The 21,021-nt window shown below is 39.2% G+C and overlaps 1 protein-coding gene across 4 annotated transcripts in view; it reads right to left on the reverse strand.

The window, feature by feature from the left end:
* Window positions 1–20,177, reverse strand: part of LOC309862951 (bifunctional heparan sulfate N-deacetylase/N-sulfotransferase 3) — a 177,887-nt gene extending 157,710 nt beyond the window's left edge. For 3 of the 4 annotated variants that reach the window (XM_082727397.1, XM_082727394.1, XM_082727396.1), the window contains exons 1-2: window positions 20,089–20,177; window positions 6,104–7,280 (exon numbers count right to left, since the gene is read on the reverse strand). In XM_082727397.1, the coding sequence (XP_082583523.1) occupies window positions 6,104–7,084 (981 nt within the window). In that variant the 5' untranslated portion in view covers window positions 7,085–7,280; window positions 20,089–20,177. Of the gene's footprint in view, window positions 1–6,103; window positions 7,281–19,416; window positions 19,638–20,088 lie in introns of those variants that run through there. The other variant, XM_082727395.1, reaches the window with a different exon arrangement.
* Window positions 20,178–21,021: the final 844 nt, after the last annotated feature.

Raw genomic sequence — 21,021 nt, forward strand, 5'->3', positions numbered from 1 at the left:
TGGAAAGGAATTAGAGAACTATGAGGGAGAAAAGTGTGTGTGTGTGTGTGTGTGTGTGTGTGTGTAGGGGGAAAAGAATTGGTGCTGTGTAGGTTTTGACATCCATTCGGGGCACTATTAATAGTGTACTATCTGGAGAAATTTTTGTTGCCTTTCTATTTTTACTTATGACAGAATAATTGATTGCAGTTGCCTTCCCGCACCCCCCCCCGACATTTGGCACATTAAGTTTTTTTCAATGGTTTTATGAAGCCTCTGGCTTTAGCTGGGGTAGTGGATATTCTGATGAGAGAGTGAAGTCAGGCAGATCACCTTTACACTCCAATTACAGTCTCTAAGGGTCGGCCCCTAGTGAGACTGAGAAATCAACCAAGTCTGTCTTCTGAGCCTGATACCACTTATTTCTTAGACCTTTATGGCTTTTCCTACTTCTATTTTCAGTTCTTTCTTTTCCCTAGGTACTCTGGGATCTTTAGTTAGTGAGGAAAATAATGATAAAGTCACTGATGACATTGTATCAAGATTTAAGAACTGCCCTCTCCTAAGGCCACTTTTCAAATGTAGATATCTTGAGGGGACAATCTACAACAGCCAAATTAAGGAACAGTGATGGGTCAGAAACTAGTGGGAAAGACTGGGGGTGGTGTGGAGATGGAAGGCGTCACTGAGTTGCTAACCTCCAGCCACACGGTGGGCACCTCTGGTGTGCTAATAATGTATGGCTGCACTGGTTCCTCATTTTCTTATGGATGTTAGGAAGTTTGGCAAGAAGACAATGTGTGCCAATCTTAGGAGGAGGAGGAGGGAGAAACACGGGAGGAAGAGAGTGATATGTAGCTCTTTTATTTGTTGACAGTATAACCACACAAAGTTCCATAAAACTTTGAAAGGCTCCCTTCCGTCTTCCACTTCCCGAGTGTCTTAGGGGTGAAATGTTAGAGGGAGTGGTCTAAGTCTACAGCTATAATGGATCTTAGGCCTAGAGTGAATTCATTTTTCTAACGGAGAATGTGAATTGTTAGTCCTCATTTGGTCCTGCTATGCTTTCACGGATAGCTTTAAAATACTGTAATGGCAGAAACATCTATTCATAAACCACTTTTCCTCTCCAAAATCCTCTCTGTGCACTTAGTCTCAGGAAGTCTGAGGACAGGTCCTAGAAAACTAGGAGCTTGAAAATCACAAAACTAGTCCACGGTGAATTTGAGATAAGTCTTGTCCACACAGTTCAATAAAACACACCCACACCCCTTTTTCCGACTTCAATAGGATGGAAATGAGCATCGACACTTTTGGAAAACATATTAATTGTCTGAATTATATGTTCTTTGGTTCTCTAAGGGCTACGGCTGATAGTTTATAAATTCTGCAACTAAAACGGACACCTTAGGTCTATATTTTTTTCTTCCTCATGAAGGGTCATATATTTTGTGCCATGTCAGCTTCTTTCGCTCCTTAAAAAGTGCTCATGTTATTCAATAGCTATTTGCATTGCTAATTCTAATTTTCTAGTTAAGTAAGAAAATACGTTTTTTTTGTTGTTGTTGTTCCACATAAAGAAAAAAATAACATGTTTGCAGTGATTAGTATAATAATTAAAATTTATGTGCTACACACCATCCTAGTTTTGCAATAAACATTATATGTTGCCTTCAACTGTCTCACAATCTTTTCAGTTTTCCTAATACTTTAAATAGGGAAAATACAATAGTCTTCATAAGGGGTAATAAATAAAAGAACTTGATTAAATATATTTCTATTAAGGGGCACCTGGGTGGCTCAGTGGGTTAAAGCCTCTGCCTTCAGCTCAGGTCATGATCTCAGGGTCCTGGGATGGAGCCCTGCATCAGGCTCTCTGTTCAGCAGGGAGCCTGCTTTCCTCTCTCTCTCTCTGTGCCTCCCTCTCTGCTTACTTGTGATCTCTGTCTGTCAAGTAAATAAATAAAATCCTTAAAAAAATATTTCTATTAATTAGGTACTTTTAAATTACCACATGCATAACATTTTCTTGGATCACACATGCTTTTTAATCCCCCTTCCAAGGAAAAAAGATAAGGTAAGTTTCCTAACTAGGTTAATTAACCCTGGTTAGTTAGAAGACTTATTGCTCCAGTTTGCCTGGGACTCTTGAGTTTTAGCGCTGAAATGCTCGCAGTCCAGGGAAACTAAGGTGGTTGGTCACCCTAACTCCTGTTCGTCCTCCAGCTAATTTCTCTTCTATCCTTCACATCAAAATTTCTCCACTGAATATCCTACACCCTTCTTCTCCATGTCTTAACTCTCTCATTTACTCCTGAACTTATTGCAACTGTGCCTCTGCCTCGAGGCATGCCTCTGGCTCCATGCCCCTGGAATTTGCAAGCTGCTCCAGTGACCTTCATCTTTTAGGAAAGGAGACTTGTAGTTCTTAACTCAATGGCCCCTGCTGCTGGATTTTATACTGCAGTTCATACCCTCCCTGACATTCTTTATTCCCAAGGCATATACGGTAGCCCCCTTATTCACAGGGGAAATGTTTCAAAGCCAACAGTGGATGCCTGAGCTTGCAGATCATACCAAATCCTACATATGCTTTTTCATATACATACATCCCTGTGGTAAAATTTAACTGGTAAATTAGGCACAGGAAAAGGTTAACAACATTAATAAAATAGAATACTTATAATGAGATACTGTAATAAAAGTTATATGCATGTGGTCTCTCTCTCCAACATCATATTGTACTGTACTCACCCTTGTGATGACATGAGATGACAAAATGCCTAATGAGGAGATGAAGTGAGGTGAACGATGGAGGCATTGTGACAGAGTGTTAGGCTACTATTGACCTCGTGACCATTTGTCAGGAGGGTCATCTGCTTCCTGACCATGGCTGACTGCTGGTATCTGAAACTGTGGAAAACAAAACCACAGATAAGGGGGCACTACTGTATAAGGGCACAGGTTCTTAGTCCCTGACATGGTTCTCTTTGACTCTTAGTACTCTTAGTAATGAGATCAACTCTCTCCAATTGTCTTCCGAAAGATGATTTTCTTCAAGATTCTATACTATACTCCGTCTTTCCCCCTTATCTTCTATAAGCCCTTTCCCTGGCTGATCTCACATACTTTCATGCTTTGAGCCATTCCCTCCATTGAATAGTAACTTTAGAACCTATGCTTGCCATCCAGACTTTTCTTGAGAGCCAACTACCTATAAAACATCTGTACCTGTATGTCTCAGATGCACTTCAATAATTTAACATTTTTAATATGGCCTCTAATTACCTTCACTATGATCTTCCTGTTCTCTGGTTTTTTGTTTGTTTGTTTTGTTTTTGCAGATTTACTTATTTATTTGAGAGAGAGCACAAGTTGGGGGGCAGAGGGAGAGGGAGAAAGATTCTCAAGCAGACTCCACACTGAGCACGGGCACCTGACATAGGGCTCAAACTGAGATGTCACCAAGAGTTGTACATTTAACCAACTGGGCCACCCAAGCGACCCTCTCTCCTCTTTCTTTTCTCCTTTTTTGGAATAATCAACCATTATTTACGTAGCCAAACATTTTAATTTTATCCTTGAGTGTTTTCTCCTTCATCTTCACTGACCCAATAAGTTGTTCGATTTTACCTCCTAAAGAGTTCTTAAACTGGTCCTTCCTTCTTCTCCATTCTTTTTTTTTTTTTTTTTTTTTAAGATTTTATTTATTTATTTGTCAGAGAGAGAGAGCGAGAGCGCGCACAGGCAGACAGAGTGGCAGACAGAGTCAGAGGGAGAAGCAGGCTCCCTGCAGAGCAAGGAGCCCGATGTGGGACTCGATCCCAGGACGCTGGGATCATGACCTGAGCCGAAGGCAGCTGCTTAACCAACTGAGCCACCCAGGCGTCCCTCCATTCTTTATCATTTCCTAGTTTCAAGAAAATTCCTTTTGTCTGAAGTATCACGGCTATAGCCTCCCAAATCATCTTACTGCTCTAGCCTTGCCTTCAAAATCTGTTCTGCTTAACGGGGCTTAATAGTTTCAGGTACACAGCACATAGCACAGTGTTTCCCAAGGCAGTACGTAGGTAAAAGGAAGAAAAGAGAGAGAGAGAGAGAGAGAGAGGAAGGGGGGGGAGGAAGGGAGAGAAAGAGAGAGAGAAATGAAGGAAGGAAGGAGGGAAGGAAGGGAGAAAGTAGAAGGTGAGGGGGAAAGAAGAAGGAAAGAAAATGTTTACACTCTCAGGGTAACTGCATACAGTAAATTAGTGTTTTGAGACACAATTACAGATATAATGTAGAAGTAGTTTAAAAGCCCAAATAATTCAAAATATACTTTCTTTTAAGCCTTCGGATTGGTTAGAAAATATATTCCCATCTAAATGAGCAATTCATTAAATTTTTTATACATGTTTAATTCCTATTAAATGTACTCAATTGTAATGTGTTTTTTAAAAATATTTAATTAATTTATTTGACAGACAGAGATCCCAAGTAGGCAGAGAGGCAGGCAGAGACAGAGAGGAAAGGAAGCAGGCTCCCTGCTGAGCAGAGAGCCTGATGCAGGGCTCCATCCCAGAACCTTGGGATCATGACCTGAGCCAAAGGGAGGCCTTAACCCACTGAGCCACTGTAACGTCATTTTTTTAAATACCCCTTAAAAACGGTTTAATCTTAAGAGCACTGAAGACATTTTATATTTTGTATAATTTTAGAGGATATAGTAGGGTTTACATATAAAACTTAGGCTTATCTAGCACATTTTTAAATGGCATCACAACATATTTTCTCAGTTTTAAGGAATTATAGTTCAGAAATCAAACCTTAAAAACATGTTTTATCATAATATTTTGAAATGAAAAAATTGGAAGAGAAATATATACTTTTTGTAATTTTCAAGTACATAATGTTTAAGCTACCAACTTGATTTTAATTTAGCTACAATTTTCAAGTATATTTCATAAGACTTAATGAAAACTTAAGCACAACTTCATGTTAATTAATTTTTATTGAGTTAAAAAGAAGAGTCTAAAATACTGTCAAAAAAAATTTTTTTCCTTCCAGTTTTTACACTCTCTTATGGTAACATTTAATGGTCCTTCTGGTATTCTTAGCTCATTGACTAGTGTGATTAACATTACTATTATTTGCCAGATGCTTAGTCTTTATAGAAAAGAATGCAATTTTCAAGATTTTTTCCATCTGATTTAGTCCTTTGTATTTTACCAAAAGGTTAAAGCTGTACAGAATAAAAAATATGTATCAAAATCTCTCCTTTCACTTTTATGAGAAATCAATCTGTAATATAAGAAAGATAAAATCCTATAGTATTCTGAATGGAAAAGTAAGATAAATGTAGATAATTTTAATTTCTAATTTCATTAATATTAAACAATCAGTTGTTTATGTAATACAATTCATTCACAACAATCAACTATCTGCAAATAATTGTTTTTTACTTAAGGGCAACAGTTTTATACAACGAGAAATCTAATACCATTTAATACAGCATGATGGGCTTCATATATGTATCAGAAGTGTTCAATGAATTTTGGAAACTTAATTTAAATCCTTATGTTTGTGTGTGAATAAGCATGCTTGTATATTCATAACTTTCCATATTTAGCAGTGCTGATTTTAAGAGTTTCAAAAAAATATAAGAGAAAATGAGCTGCACATTTGACTTCCAAAAATATCTGAACTTGCTACTTATGAGATCTTTAATTCTTGAAAATTTGTGGGAGTATTTATTTTCATTAAAACAAATTTACTTTGATTTCATATTTAAATGAACTGAAGTCTTAGATTAGTAATAGTTTTCTAAGGTAGATGGTTTCTGGAAAGTTAATTAAGCAAGATGATTTCTACTCTGTAGCTGTATATATACATAGAAAAGCATTTCAGGATCCTGCCACACTCAAGTCTTTAGCACAGTCTTCATTTTTCTTGATTCAGAGAGATATAGCCCTATATTTCAAATATAGCTATGGGAAGCCATCTCATCCCAGTTTGCCTGAGATTTTCTGATAAAATGAATATCTCATGTCCTAGGAAATCCCTTAGCCCAGAAAAACTGGGACCATTGGTAAACCTACTGAAAGACGAACTAAACTTTGAAACTTTGAGTTAAAAAGGGACTTACCTTAACATCATTGATGTTCATTCTTGTTCCCTCTTTTCCCACAAAAATATCATCAATATCCACAAGAATGTACCTGTCCAAGGACAGTGTCAGCCTCTTCCCTGACAAGAAGGAAACAGCGTCTATGAAGATGAGCTTATGCAACCAAAAGTTCAAGTTGTTGCCAAAAAAAACTCTCTGAATTCCATCATGAAGCCCCAAGTCATGTATGACAGTGGCGTAAAAAGCACCTTTAGAGATGGGAGGAGAAAGGTTCTCTGGGGTCTTTACTTTGGCAAATATTACTGGTTGGTAGGCTGAGTGATTAATCTGGAAAACTGTCCAGTCTGTTCCAGGTAAAGAACCTTTCTCCAGCTTGGAAGATTTGGTCACATGAAGCAATGGAGAATGAGGGTTAATACAACAATCTTTTACTGCAATGTTTCCATATATGGAGAAAGGGAAACCTTTCAGCTGAAAGCTCTGTAGACTCTTCTCGCTAGTTTTGTGGAATCCAATGATACCCACACCATATTCCACACAGTATTTATCTAAAAGGCTTCGGTTCCAAGAGTCCATATTTATATACTTTAATATATTCTCATAAATAATGAGAACATATTTGCCTTTAGTTTTTTCTGTAAGTGCTGGGAGATCCCCCTTTCCAGGAGCAATTTCAATGTGATACTGAAATCTACTGGACTCTAGAATCATAATTATGTCTTGACCAAGTGATGAGTATTGACTCTCCACAAACACCAGGACTGTGGGGTCTGTCCTTGAGGCATCAGAAAGCTTCACTGTCTTGACTTCCATAAGCCTGTATGGTAGGTGCTGGAAATCCCCGCAGTCCACTTCGGACATCATCTCAGAGGGTTCATTTTCCTGTTTGTAGCCACTGTACAGGTAGTATGCAGATATAATAATGCTCACCATACAAAATGTGGCGAGCAGAATAACCGTCCTTTGAAAGTGTCTGTGAAGCTTCATGATAAAACTCATGTTGCATATACTTCCCTCAGACTGTTCCCAATAGAAGCACCATAAAAAAAAAAAAAAAAAGAAGAAGAAGAAGAAGAAGAAGAAAAAGAAGGAAAGAAAATATAGTATTCGGCTACTTTTCCAGTCTCAGTCGATAGTTTATGTCACCATTGCAGCGCATTTGTGTCACTTGATCAGGACTCACAGAAAATATAGCCTGGAAAGTAGAATAAAATAGAACAGAATATCAAACATTCATTCTGTGGCATTAAAATGAACCAGTTTCTTCCTGCCTATTGGCACAAGTGGCGACCTGTTTGGCAGATGAATGGGTGTACAGTCTGTACGAAAGCCTCTTTTTCCTCCTGCCTGGTCTGGGTGAGGACATGGGAGGGAAAGAAATGGGAAGAGGGCTCCATATAACAGAGGCTCTCTATCCTTCATATAGAAAATACACTGGACTAACCAGAAATTTCCTTTTATTGACTGAGCTTTGCATCAAATTTTGTAGATAAAACATACCTAAGATCACAGAGAGGTCACCTGAGCCGTGCACAGCCCTATCATGTAATGCATACACGATGCACATGTACTGAACATTCATAAAAGTGTCGTGTTTCATTTGGTGCTGTAGTTAAGAAACTAGTTTCTGCTGTTTGGAAAAGAGCACAGTAATTACATGAAAAAAGTAGTATAAAAAGTAGTATAAAAAAGTAGTATAAAAATGGTTTTTAAGAACAATGAAAATAACGAAAACTCCATGAAACACCTTGTTATGCTATAATTTTAAATCCCTTTCAAGACTTACTAATCTTAGAAAAATTTAGTAACTTTTGAAAAACAATAAGAAAGAAACCCAAGTGCTTCTTAGAGCAGAAATTTATTAGAGTCTTATGGTGCTGCCACTTTTTGAGGAAATATGCACCATAAAAGAATTAAGGAAGGTCTTCTTATTGTCCAGAAGGCAGGCTGAAAGGGTTCACTGAACCTCTACCTCTCATTAATTGTGTCACTTTGGCCCCAGTACCTTTTAAGTAAAATGGTAAGGTTAGAGTAAATGATCACCAAGAACATTCTGGCTCTAAAATTCTGTGATATTCATCTATGAAATAAGCAATGAACAATATTTGGAATAATATATGTTTATCTTTATGAATAATACATTCTGGCTTAGGGGTGCCTGGGTGGCTCAGTCGTTAAATACCTGCCTTCAGCTCAGGTCATGATCCCGGGATCCTAGGATCGAGCCCTACATCAGGCTCCCTGTTTGGCAGGAAGTCTGCTTCTCCCTCTCCCACTCCCCCTGCTCATGTTCCCTCACTCGCTGTCTCTGTCAAAAAAAATAAATAAAATCTTAAAAAAATTACATTCTGGTGTATAACTGCAGGATATTTACAGAACAGGATACTTATAGATAGGTTATTTATCCTGTAAATTATTCATTCAAATATTTAGGGCATCTATATCATTTCATTCAAATATTTATGGAATAACTATCTTTCTATTTAAAATATAAATGATCAACAGAGTGAATTTCCTTAAGTTTCCAAAATTAAAGTCATAAACTGTTAATGATCTTGGTCATAAGTCAGGAAGAATGTGGGAAGAGGCAAGACAGTGACTAGCATGACAATAATAAATGATTGTTGATTAGAGACAAATGCCTCTGATGGGATGAGAGAAGTGACTATGGCAAGTGGGGAAGGCTGAAATGATGTATGATTTGGGTAGAGCCTTGAAGGTGAGGTTAATGTAAGTAGGCATGTGAGATGGAGGGGATTTATAGACACAGGAGTGAGCACAATATTGGGCAAGGAACACTCTGACAAAGAATGGAAGACAAAGGTATGAAGTCCCTCCCCCCCAAAAATAAATTTTACAGAGTATGGGTACCTTAGATTATGGGGAGACTTGATAGCATACAAGTTCATGGTTGAGAAAACTCATCGGGATGAGATTTTTCAGGAAAATGAACTAACCAATAACATGGAGGGTATTCTAGGGCTGTTAGAAAGTAAAGGCTGGCAAACTGGTACAGGCTCGTTTCTCACAATCAAGTCATAAACTGTTAATGATCTTGGTCATAAGTCAGGAAGAATGTGGGAAGAGGCAAGCAAATCAAAATTACCAGGACAACACAGAGTTTCCACTGAAATTGTAGTTATTTTGTTTTGGAAAGTAATTACAATTTAAAAGTTATGTACATGTTTATGAATAACATAATATTCTGGAGTATAATAGTGGGATATAAAATCTCATATCTTTCTATGCCTGTTTCAATTTTAGCTCTGAGGTGTTTTTGACTGGATACAAAATGTATTACTACATTTTGCATTTCAGATAGCAGCGTTTCATAATTTATTCTTGTTGTCAGAAGTGAATGGCATGTAACTCATACTAATCTTATCTGTGATGAGGCAAAGTGGTGAGGAGGACTTGTTCTCACTATATAGGATGGATATTAGGGACCTATTAAAGCTACCTTCTCCATTACCTGGTATAAAATACTGAAAGACCTCTCTTTTATATTAAACTCTTCAAGTTTCCTCTTGAAGCTAAGGGAATTCCCGTGTATGTCTCTAAGTGTAGGATTTGGTTTAAGATAGTGAAATGGACACATTAAGATTCTCCAAGTCTTCTTCTTCTTCTTTTTTTTTTTAAAGATTTTATTTATTTATTTGACAGAGAGAGAGATGACGAGTAGGCAGAGAGGCAGGCAGAGGGAGAGGGGAAAGCAGGGGCTCCCTGCTGAGCAGAGAGCCCGATGTGGGGCTCGATCCCAGGACCCTGAGATCATGACCTGAGCCGAAGGCAGAGGCTTTAACCCACTGAGCCACCTAGGCGCTCCCCTCTCCAAGACTTCTGTAAGCCTTTTTTGACCCCACACTTCACTGTGACCAAATTTGGTCCCTGGTATAGACTCTCAAAAGTTACTGTTCCTACTGCAACCTCATCCACCCCAACTACTTCCCATTCTCTCTATGTCTGTTGGCTTTGAAAATCCCAGAATGCAGTGAACTGTTGCTGTCCCTCCTGCGTGGGATGGTGCTCTAGCAACTTCTCCTGAGCCCTTCACTGGGGGGGTGGGGGGGTGGGGGAATCACTAAGAAGACAGGAACATGTGGAAAATGAAGCTCCTCTACACAGTTCCCCTGTGAAACATTCTCAGATGTAGCTGACCTTCCAAACGTGGTCAGACCAGCAGTGACACGTGCTGTTGTAGAAATGTTATCTTCTTTGTAATTCTTGAAACTATTATAATTAAAATTTTGTTTATTGTCAGTCTGTCAGTCTCTCTTATCCAACTGAGAAACACTATAAGAGGGTAGAGATAAGGTCTCTATTCCTTGAGCCCCTAGGGCCAGTGACAGAATAAGCACCCAGGGACTGTTCCTGGAATTGGTCAAATACAATGGCCTATTAACCTTACAGGCTAATTTGGCAATTCTACTTTATTCTGATTTCATAACTTATTTTTAATGTTACACATCACTATTAATATGATTATAACTATCTATACATGTATAATTATTTATACATACAATTATCTATACATTAGCTGGATTTAAGTCTCTGTTTTATTTAATTCTAAGAAAAAAAATATAATCATACTATCCTGACATAGGATAAAGGAAGCCACTATGGTAGATATTGTATCTTCACCCGCCCAAAGATACCTATCAATTAATCACCCTGCCATTGGTCATCAGGTATTCGTTGAACACCTAGTTTGGGCTTAGGTGCAGGGGACACCACAGAGATAATATTAAGAGTGATTCTGGTCTGTGGAAGCATGGTCTCTGTTGTGGGAAATGACTTGTGAAACAACAGTCAACACTATATTGTACATGAAAGGTAGTGGTTAAGGCTGTACAGACTAGATTTGTTAAAAGTTTCAAAACAAATATTATTAATTAAAAATTAATGACATTTAGGAAAGCAGTTTCTGCAGACATGGTGCTGGAGGACATGGCATGATGGGCAAGATTTGGATATGAGGGTGAGATGAACATGTTAGGCAAAAGCACCTGGCAAGGGTGGGTGGGGGGGTCCCTGGCTGGCTCAGTGGGCGGAGAGCATGTTACTTGATCTTGGGGTTATGAGTTCAAGTCCCACATAGGATCCGGGAAGAGCTTACTTAAAATACCTGGCAAGGCTGAAGAAATGAAATGGTTACCATGTTTATCTGAAGAGTGAGACTAAACTGATACTATGTGTTAAGTTGAAAATGCAACTAATATTTCATTCAAGGAGTCCTGCAGATTAATGTATGTCCTTGGAAGTGACTGTGAAGCGCAAAAGTGTGGAGTTGGAAACAGACAGCACTAGATGAATCTGAACAGAAGAGAGACAATAAAAATAATCATATTTACAGGTGATGAGTGTAGCAGCGGCATCCAGAATGGGCAAACAGCAATCACATGAACAGAAAGAGTATATGCTCCATTGTACAGAGTGAAGAAGCAGGTACAGTCAGGTCAGTCCCACTGAAGGAGCTGCTGCGCCATCTAGGTGGGGGATTGTGGGGGTTCAGACTAAGGTGGTTATCAGGGAGAATGAAATTGAAGAGAGACAGGAGAAAGACAGAAAGGAAATGATTACTGATAAATTATGCTTGGGGACTAGAAGAATAAAAGTGCCAGTATTAGAAATATACAAACTTAGAGTGGAAATTGGCTTGAGCTAATCATGTTCACCTAAGGTGTAGACAGGTGACTATATGATGCTCAGGGAGATAGCAAGATCACAATGTTCTGTAAAATAGGTGGATGTTGACAGAGGGGATAAGGAAACATTTGAAGTTAATGGGTCATAGGTGAATCTGGATATGCTGCACAAACTCAGTTCCTCAGGAAATACTTTTCTGACCAAGTTTACTCCTCCCCCTTTAGACCAGGTCCTCAGATGATGTAATCTGATTATAATTACATTTTATTTCAGGCTTTTATCACAACTCTTACTAAATATTATTAGCAACATTATTTGTTTAATGTCTCTCTTTCTTGTTAGACTGTAATTTCCAAGGGTATAGGGTTTGTGTCATTCCCAGTAATCTTTCAAACAAGAAACAGGATAATGACATTTTTAAAGGCCAATGAGAGCAACAAGCAAACACTTCAGTATAGTGATTATTGTATTTTTTAAAAAAGATTTTATTTATTTTGAGTGAGAGAGAGAGAGAGCATGCACAAGGAGGGGGAATGACAGGCAGAGGGAGAAGGAGAAGCAGGCTTCCTACCCAGCAGGGAGCCTGATGCAGGACTCCATCCCAGGAATCCAGGATCATGACCTGAGCTGGAGGCAGACACCCAACCAACTGAGCCACCCAGGCACCCAGTGGTTGCATTCTCGAAGTGCTCTCACAAAAATACACTGAAAATCATGAATTTTTATATGATCTGAAGAATTCTCTGAATGACTAAAGAACAGGCACACCAGCCTGCATGTCAGTGAGTTTCCATGGACACGATCGTCTTTACTACAAGCAGAGAGCTGACAGGTGTGCTTGCATTAGGAGACCTATGATGAGTAATATGCTGAATAACCAAGGAAGTGTAAGTTAAATTAGAAAATCAATAAATCATTTAGGCAGGCATTTTGGGAGAGCTGGAGTAGATACAGGAAAATTTCAAGGTTGGACTGGTTATAAACATCCCCACATCACCAGGATTTCCTATCAGGCATGCCGAAGGAAATAACATCGTAGGGGAAGGTACAGTAATAACAACAACAACACAGCTAAGTTAGTGGACACCTACTACATGCTGACATGGTGCTGGGCCTTTCAAAAGCTAAGTAATTGCCGATAGCTAAGTAACACCTCATAGTGGCTGAACAGAATTTGGAGCTCCACAGGCTGCATTGAAGATACCATATGCCCAAGAAAGCAACTGCAACACTTTTAAGGTTAGGACTATGTAGGAAACGGGCAGTGGGTAGCTATTATCTTTAGATGCTGCAGTTTCTGCATATGAAAATGGAGATAGTTGTGGTACCTATTAGTAGGGTTTTTATGAGGAGTATGAGGTCAACTATAAAAAGCTCTTAGAAAGTGTCTGGCACATAGAATGAATATACTAAATGTTACCTGTGATGATGATGAGGAGGAGGATGGTGAAGATGGTGATGATGGTGATGATGATGGTGATGGTGATGATGATGATAATGATATCAATAACAAAGGAAATGAGAAATATCCTGAAGATGGACAATAAAAATTCACTAAGGGCTTTAAAGGGACAGCTTCAAGCATTCCAGTGTAAGCAGAGTTGTGGGAAGAACAGGAAGTCTCCCTTTGATGCAAGAAGCTAAATTCAGAGCAGAGGAAGAGACTCAATCAGAGGCATAACCCAGCATCACGTCCATCCTTGGGCTTCTTCTCATTCCTCCCCATTACTCCAGATAAGCTCACATAACTCATTGGCTTTCCCTACCATCTACGCTCCAGTAAATGCCAAATGTTTATTTGTAAGTCCAAACTCCTTCTTCTGAGCTCTAGGATTGCAAATTTAACTATCAACTTGATATAATAACAATAACTCACAGTAACTGTATTCTTCTTATTATATACCAGCCACTGGTCAGCTCCATGGGATTCATGTCACAAGAAAACTCAACCTGTCTAAAATGGAATGTATGATTTACACTCTAAAACCATCTTCAGCTTCCCACGGACCGTGTAGTGGCTCATCCTTGACACCTTCTTTTCCTCTTACCTCTGCTTATCTAAATAAACCCAAGCCCTCTCATTTCCATTTCCCAAAACTCACCTCACCTCTTCAGTATACAGCTCTTTCCTAGGCAACGTCCCTCTCACTTGAACTACTGCACCACTAGCCTCCTCATGAACACTCTGGGCTCCCTTTATACTTTTCTCAGTCTAGCATCAAAGTGCAAATCGAATTGTTTCTTCCCAGCAGAAAATGTGTCCCAGTGGCTGCCTATTTCACTTATTGATTAAAATTCCTATATATGCCCTAGAAGACACTATGAGGAACAATTCCTACTCTTACACCTCAGGACTGATGCAATGGTGTGCTCCTCTCTAAATTCCAGGTAAATGAATCTTCTTTCCATTCCCAAAAAGCAACCACCTCTTTTCTGACTAAGGGTCTTCTCACATGCTGTCCTCTTTGGAAGGACTTCCAAACTTCATCTGGAAGTTTTCTCCCAAGTCTTCATCTGGCTTCATCCTCTGAATCCTGCGGTTCCTCGCATAAATGTTCCTGCCTCACAAAAACCTCCTTGATTCCCAAATCTGTTGGGTGTCCCTCTTGACACTCTCACATCGCCATCTACTTTACCTCCGCAGCACATTCCATAGGGATAATTAGCCATGCGGCTTTTTGTGTAATATTTCTCCAGAGATTGCAAGCATCTGTCAGTACCCGTTCACCTATATATTCTAGATACCAATACAGTGCTTTGACGTAAGGACATCTTGATGAATACTTGTTAAATGAATGGAAAGAGAGCCTGTACTAACTTTTACAAATAGCAGCTATCTTCACAAATGAGGGCAGTCATTAAGTCAAACTGTCTTCTGTAAATGCATACCTCCCCCAGTCACATTGGTCTCAAATAGTCAGGGTGATAAGATGAACACTGTGAATGGCAGTGACCACCTTGACCACAGTCATAAGTCAGACACATGCAGAAGTTACCTGTCACTGAATCTTACTCAAACACCTACTTTTCCCATTCTGATATTTTTCAGAAATTGGCATGGCTAGAGTTGCTTTGTAATGCATCTGTTTTTTAAAAAGGAAAACATCTGTTTTTTACCAAGGAAGCATTAGCTGTTATTTAATTATATACCATTAACAAAAGGCAGAGGGAGAAATTATATTTTCAAATCATAGCCATTCTGTATATAGAGAGAATTGAATATATACAAACATACATTTTGCAAAGTATTTTGATATCTGCAAGGGGCAGCACCTACTTGTCACTGTAACCTATCTTTTCTCTTCCACTAACACCCACCATCATCCCAAAGTAAAAATCAATTTCTAAATGCAATAGAATCACGTTGAAGTTGGCAGTACAAAAATGTTGAAAAAAAGATTGCCATCTGGAAAATGAGTATTAATAACTAAAGAACTTCAGGTTCTAACATAAATGAAAGATATTTAAAAGATCTTGACAACATTCCCCTTTCACAAAATTAACTGTATTTTATAGTGTTGAAAATGCTTTGGGAGGCTTCAAATACATTACATGAATTTGCTAAAAGTAATTTAGTAGTATTAAAAATTGACTAAGAGCACATTCTTCTCTGGGAAGGAATGTGTGCAACTGTGTCATGTTAATTGAACCCTGATGTGGTGGGGAAGTCAGATGCTGATTTGCATGGAGTATGACCAAGAACACTACTCCATCCCTAGAACTGTGGTTTTCCTTTGGGATGGATGGGCAAATCGCTGCACTTGGTGGCACAGGCTTTGTTTGATACATTACAAGGAGCCTTTCTATTGCAATTTTCCCTCCTTCTTTGAATTTAGAAATTATCAAAGAAAAAAAATATTTTTCACCTCTCTCAGTCTTATGCCAGCCCGTGAGGCAAGACAAGAAAACTACCCCACTACTGCTTGCTCTTTGTTCTGCCTTAAAAGAGAAAGTGTCTGTTCTGACTTAGAGGAGAAAATGTCTCCCAAATCCCCTTAAACTGAGCTACAACGTATGCATCCATGTCTGCTGAATAGCAGGGCATTGTGATGACTGCTAATGCAGCTTTCAGGATCTAATATAACCTTTGTTGTTTTTATTCTTTTTCGGAGTCATGGGAACAGAAGTATTAACCTAATCTCTCCTTGTTTGCCTAGATCATACGATGTAATGTTACAGATCAGTTTTGGCTATGTTTTAGGGAAGATTATATGAACCAGAGAAGCAGAGGCAGTCAATCTGCAGTGAGGATAATGTCCAAAGAGCAGAGAAAAGCAATGAAGAAACATGATAGGGAGTCTGAGGTCTTGCTCTATTACTCTCCTATGGATGCATCAACAAAGTCGTCAGACATATTCTTCCTCTGTTACCTTAGGCATCTTTTTGAGCAAGTGACACTCAACCCAATTGGTCTATCATGGGAGAGGAAAGAAATCACCTAAACTGGACTGTATACACTTGCTTGGAGAAGGTACCACATGTAATGGTCTTGGGCACTGGTTTAAGCCTGACACAATAATAGGTGCTGAGTAAATATCTCTTGAATGAATAAATGATCATTTCATATGTAGCAGTACATAAGGGTAGAAGTGGTGGAAATGATTGAAGTGGTACACGAATTGCCTGAAGGGCAACTGCCATTCTATGAGGAGGCATATCAAGCACAGATACTTGAAAACCTATAGAGAGACAATGTAATATGGTGGTTCAGGGCATGTGTGTTAGAACCAGACTCCAATTGAACCCCATCTTTACGATTTGCAAGTATATGATCTTAGAAAGGTAAGTAACCTCTCAAGGTCTCAATTTCCTCATTTGTGAAATGAAAATAATTAGAGCATCTACCTCAGATAATCTTTTTGAAGATTACATGAACTAAAAATTAATATATGTGTGCTTAGAACAGTGCCTGGACAAAGTAACCACTTTATGAGGGTTAACTGTTATTTTGAAAACTTTCATGTCTATTACTAAATATTTAGACAACAGTACTAATCAACAAGTCTTGCATTATTCTATTTTTTTTTTCATGTCCATTTGTCCTTTCAGAACGATTTCTATAGTGTTGAGCAACAAAGAAGATAGGAAAGGATCTCTGAGACTGTCACTGTCCAGGTAAGGGATCGAGGCCCAGAGCCAGAAAGGGAGTTGTCCGAGAGTATGTCTCTCAGGGAAGAACAAGGCCTAGAATCCATATCTTGCTTTATGTTATCCTCAAACATTATAAACAAAGAAAAGAATTAAAAATGAAGTGTATGTAAAATGGATACCCATCACTGAAATGCTATCATGTTTAGTATGAGACTTTAATGCTTGATTTTTTAAGCTCATGCTTGGCAATAGTAATCAAGAGTTATATCCCTCAGTAATTTTTAGGAGTTTTTGTGAAAAAAATTTGTTATACACATTAACTGTAGAAAAGCCTGAATTTAAAAAAAAAAAGAAAAAGAAAAAAGAAAAGGCTGAAAATTTTTTTCTAGTTACACAACTTACAGAAAATTGATGAAGAATGTTTAGAGTAATGTAAAGGTCACTGTGACATCCCAGAACCTAAAAATATAGTTTTTATTAAAAACAAGCAAACAGACAAAAAACCCAATTGGTTTTCTACAACCAATTATTGGGTACTCTAAGAAAAAATTCAGTTATAAAACAATTTTGAGCGCTGTTCATACTAATTATCATTATAATGTAAGCTGTTGCTTTTGTGGCCTGGCAGCATCCTCTAAACTGGACAGGTGTTTAGAGTTCATGCATGGCAGTGTGATGCTTATCTTCAATAGCCGCACCTCAGGAAAAGCAAAATTCCACTGTTTTTCCCTATTGTCTAAACTGTTAAGCAATTATAAATCCAAGACATTCATTTAGTTGAGAATAGTGTTTTTATCACCAATTCTATTTCTCTGTTTTTATAGTGCATATAAATCACAAAGTAAATACAGTTTTCTTTGGAGATATTTCATACCTCAAAAATACATACGTAAGTTTAAAAGTTGGCACTAATCACTAAAGAACAACTGAGACTCAGTCAGGTTTCAAGGAAGTCATGCAGGATTCCCTGAATTGAAAGAAAAAATTGTAATTTCTTTATGGTTTTAAAATTCTGAAACAGCAAGTTGACCATGATTATTTAAATTTTAGCTCATAACAACTCTTTCAGTATTGAACTGAATATGTGTGAATATATATTCTATATGGTCCAGAAAAATGAAACTTACTGCCTAATTATCTCTTGTACTCTATATTTTTTCAATAAGCCTTTCAGTTACATCACAAATTACTCTAATAACTTGCTGTAATCTTCAGAAATAATAGTTTCATCAAGAAAATGTACTGAAAGAGAAGGTATACCATAATTCAACTATAACAAATCTTTCTAGAAAGAGATAAAAGTTTTGTTTTATCTGAAACACTTTAGTAACCTAAGAATCTTTTATTCTAAAAACTATGAAGAAATTAACTCATGTGACCAATTTAATAGTAATATTTACTTATACAAGGAGAGAAGCCTTCCATTTTACCATTAGGAACTATAAAGAAAAACAATAAAAATATGAGAGCTGGTAGATACTGTGTTAACTGAGAAAGAAAAAAAGAGCTTCTGTTAGGGCAAACCTCTTGATATGTTCAGTACTATTTTTCAAAAGAGTCTCTTTCAAATTTATTTTTGAAATCTCCTTCTCAAATACAATATTAATAGGAAGTACAGCTGAAGGAAAGGGAAAAATGCCCTCCAGCCGACTATCAGATGTTTGAGAGTTTGTCCTCCATATCATTCTGCTCTGTGGTGAATAGCATTGTTCAATAGTTGATAATATGGTATTTTCTAAGGACAAAGAAAAAGTGGGTTAAAGATGCGTTTCACATGTATCTGAATACTCGATTTCTATTTTAATCTAATGTGAAGACGTAGTGTTTACATATACTTAGGAGTGATTTTCTTAAAACTCTTCCCAGATTACATATGTTGCTGTACTTCAATGTGTTTATAAAGAATAGGAATTAAATTTCAACTTTAAATGAGTTTGAAGCTTCAATAGTTTCCAGATAATAGAAGAGCTAGTTGGAAGATGATCTAGGTAAAGCTTTTAAACAATGGTCACTTCGTTCTTTTGAGGAAAAAATGTGGTTATATTAAATGGAAGATACATGTATTTTCTTTTAATTTAAGACTTCTATATTCAATACATAGGCTGATTATTTCTTTCCAGTTGCATGTAATTTTATTAACTGTGTAATTTTAAATAATGTTTATAAAATGAATTGCATCAAATAGAAAGACTTGTTGAGGATCATTACTGTATAGACAGACAGGTAGTTTTAGTTTAAATCTCTAATGTTGCTTACAAGTTTCTAGTCCATCAAGCAATACACATGTGTTCTGTTTAACAAATCTGATGCAGAATAATTACAACTTGGTGGAGATCTTAAACAATTATAAGGGATCATCTCCTTAATACTTCAATTTTATTTAAGAGAAAATTAAAATTACCCCAGAATGATATTTGTGTCTCACTTAATTTAATTAAAATGTTCTATTTCTTCTACAAGAATAAAATGAGGCACTTGTTCAATCCTGAAATTCTTAGATTCATTGAAAACAAAGTTACCATCTCTACCTAAAAGCCCTTCTTACATTTATGGGTGAGCATTAATGGATAGTGTAAATAAACAGATGTACTTACCTGGAATTAAAGTTGGAAGCACCGAAAATGCTTGAGAAACTTTCAACAGATATAAAAGAAACTCAAACAGCAGCATCCACTGCCACCGGCTCAGGCTTTTTGGCTTCACGAGCGGCAGCAATACCAGTTCTGGCCCAGTACCCTTGTGTTATGTAACATCTTATTAATATTAGCCATCAAACTGCTACCAAGCTGGTGAGGCACTAGAGGGCAAGAGTGTCACATGCAAGACCCGTCGCCAAGGGACAGGCTTTGGTACCACTTCGGGAAGACAGATGCTAACTAAGCTGATAAATAACACGATGCCTGAACGCAACAGCGAACTTGTAATGTTCCTCAAAGAATATTTTAAATGTCAATTTTCTGCCTAGCTGCAGAGTTAAAGGTTAATACATATGCATAAGCAAATAACCACACCATGCAAAACTTTCGGGATTATATTTATAAACCTACAGTCATCCGGGAGGCTATTTTTTCCATTGTCTAAATAAACTTATTTAAAACACAAGAGGAAAGGCTAATTAAATAATAACTAGTGACGGTTTCAGGACCCCTTCAAACCGCGAGAAACTTGTCCTGATCGAGAGTGCGCATTCTGGAGTCCGCATTCCGAGCCCCCGGGGTCGGGCTCCTGGGCGAGGACCGGCCCCGTCCGTCTTCCACGGTGATTACCTCGGGCTGCAGGCGTCCGTGGGATCCTCCTTCCCGGGGTGCTCGGCCTCAGCGACTCCCGGGGGCAGCCCCGCAGTCCGGGTGGCGTATGGAGGGGACTCCGTGCTGGGAGCCGGGCGGGGACGAGGCGGACGGCCCTTCCTCTCCCGCCTCGGGACCCCGCGGACGCCTTCGGTGGGCTACCGGGGCTGGTCCAGAGCGCGGGCGGCGCCCGGCTGGCAGCGGCTGCGGGGCGAGCGCGGCGGGCGCGCCGGGGACTCGTGCGCTCGCTCCGACGCGCACCGCGTCCCCGGGACCCGCCCGGCCGCGCCGCCGCCGCCGCCCTCCCGCCGCCTCCCCGCTCCCGGCCCGCGCGCGCTCCCGGCTGGGGAAGGGGTGGGGATGGGGGCGGGAGCAGGGGTCTGGAGGAGCCGCCATCCGCCCGGCTCGCGGCAAGCCAGGGTCTACCCTGAGGATCCGCCAGCCCCGGCCTCTGCCTGGTGACCCCGGGCGTCCCGCCCCGGCCGGCGCGTTCCGACGGCCGCTGCTAGCAGAAGGTGGGGGCCGCCAAGGATGATACTGGTCGCGCCGCCTGGGAAGTGGCTGCATCGTTCCCTCTGGTCTTGCTCTTGCTGGTGGTCGTGGTGACAGGACCTGGCAGCAAGTGGCGGGCGGCTTCCGGGTTGTGAACCAGAGTTGGTGCCTCTGTTTGCCGGCTTTCCCAGAGACCAAGTGCTCCAGTTCCTGAAGACAAGTGGAAGACCAACGGTGGAAGCGACATTTTGGATACAAGGTGTGAGGTTGCACTCCTTCAAAACTTAAGTCGAGAATCGAATGGTTTTTTTAAAAATCATATTTTGATCCACTAACATAGCATATGTGAGAGTTTAACAAGTCGGGGAGGTTGGGGCTTCTAACGATAACTTGTAGGGCCTGTCTGTGGTCTTTTGTCCC

The sequence above is a fragment of the Mustela nivalis genome, assembly GCF_964662115.1.
Source record: "Mustela nivalis genome assembly, chromosome: 4".
In the NCBI taxonomy this organism is placed as follows: Eukaryota; Metazoa; Chordata; class Mammalia; order Carnivora; family Mustelidae; genus Mustela; species Mustela nivalis.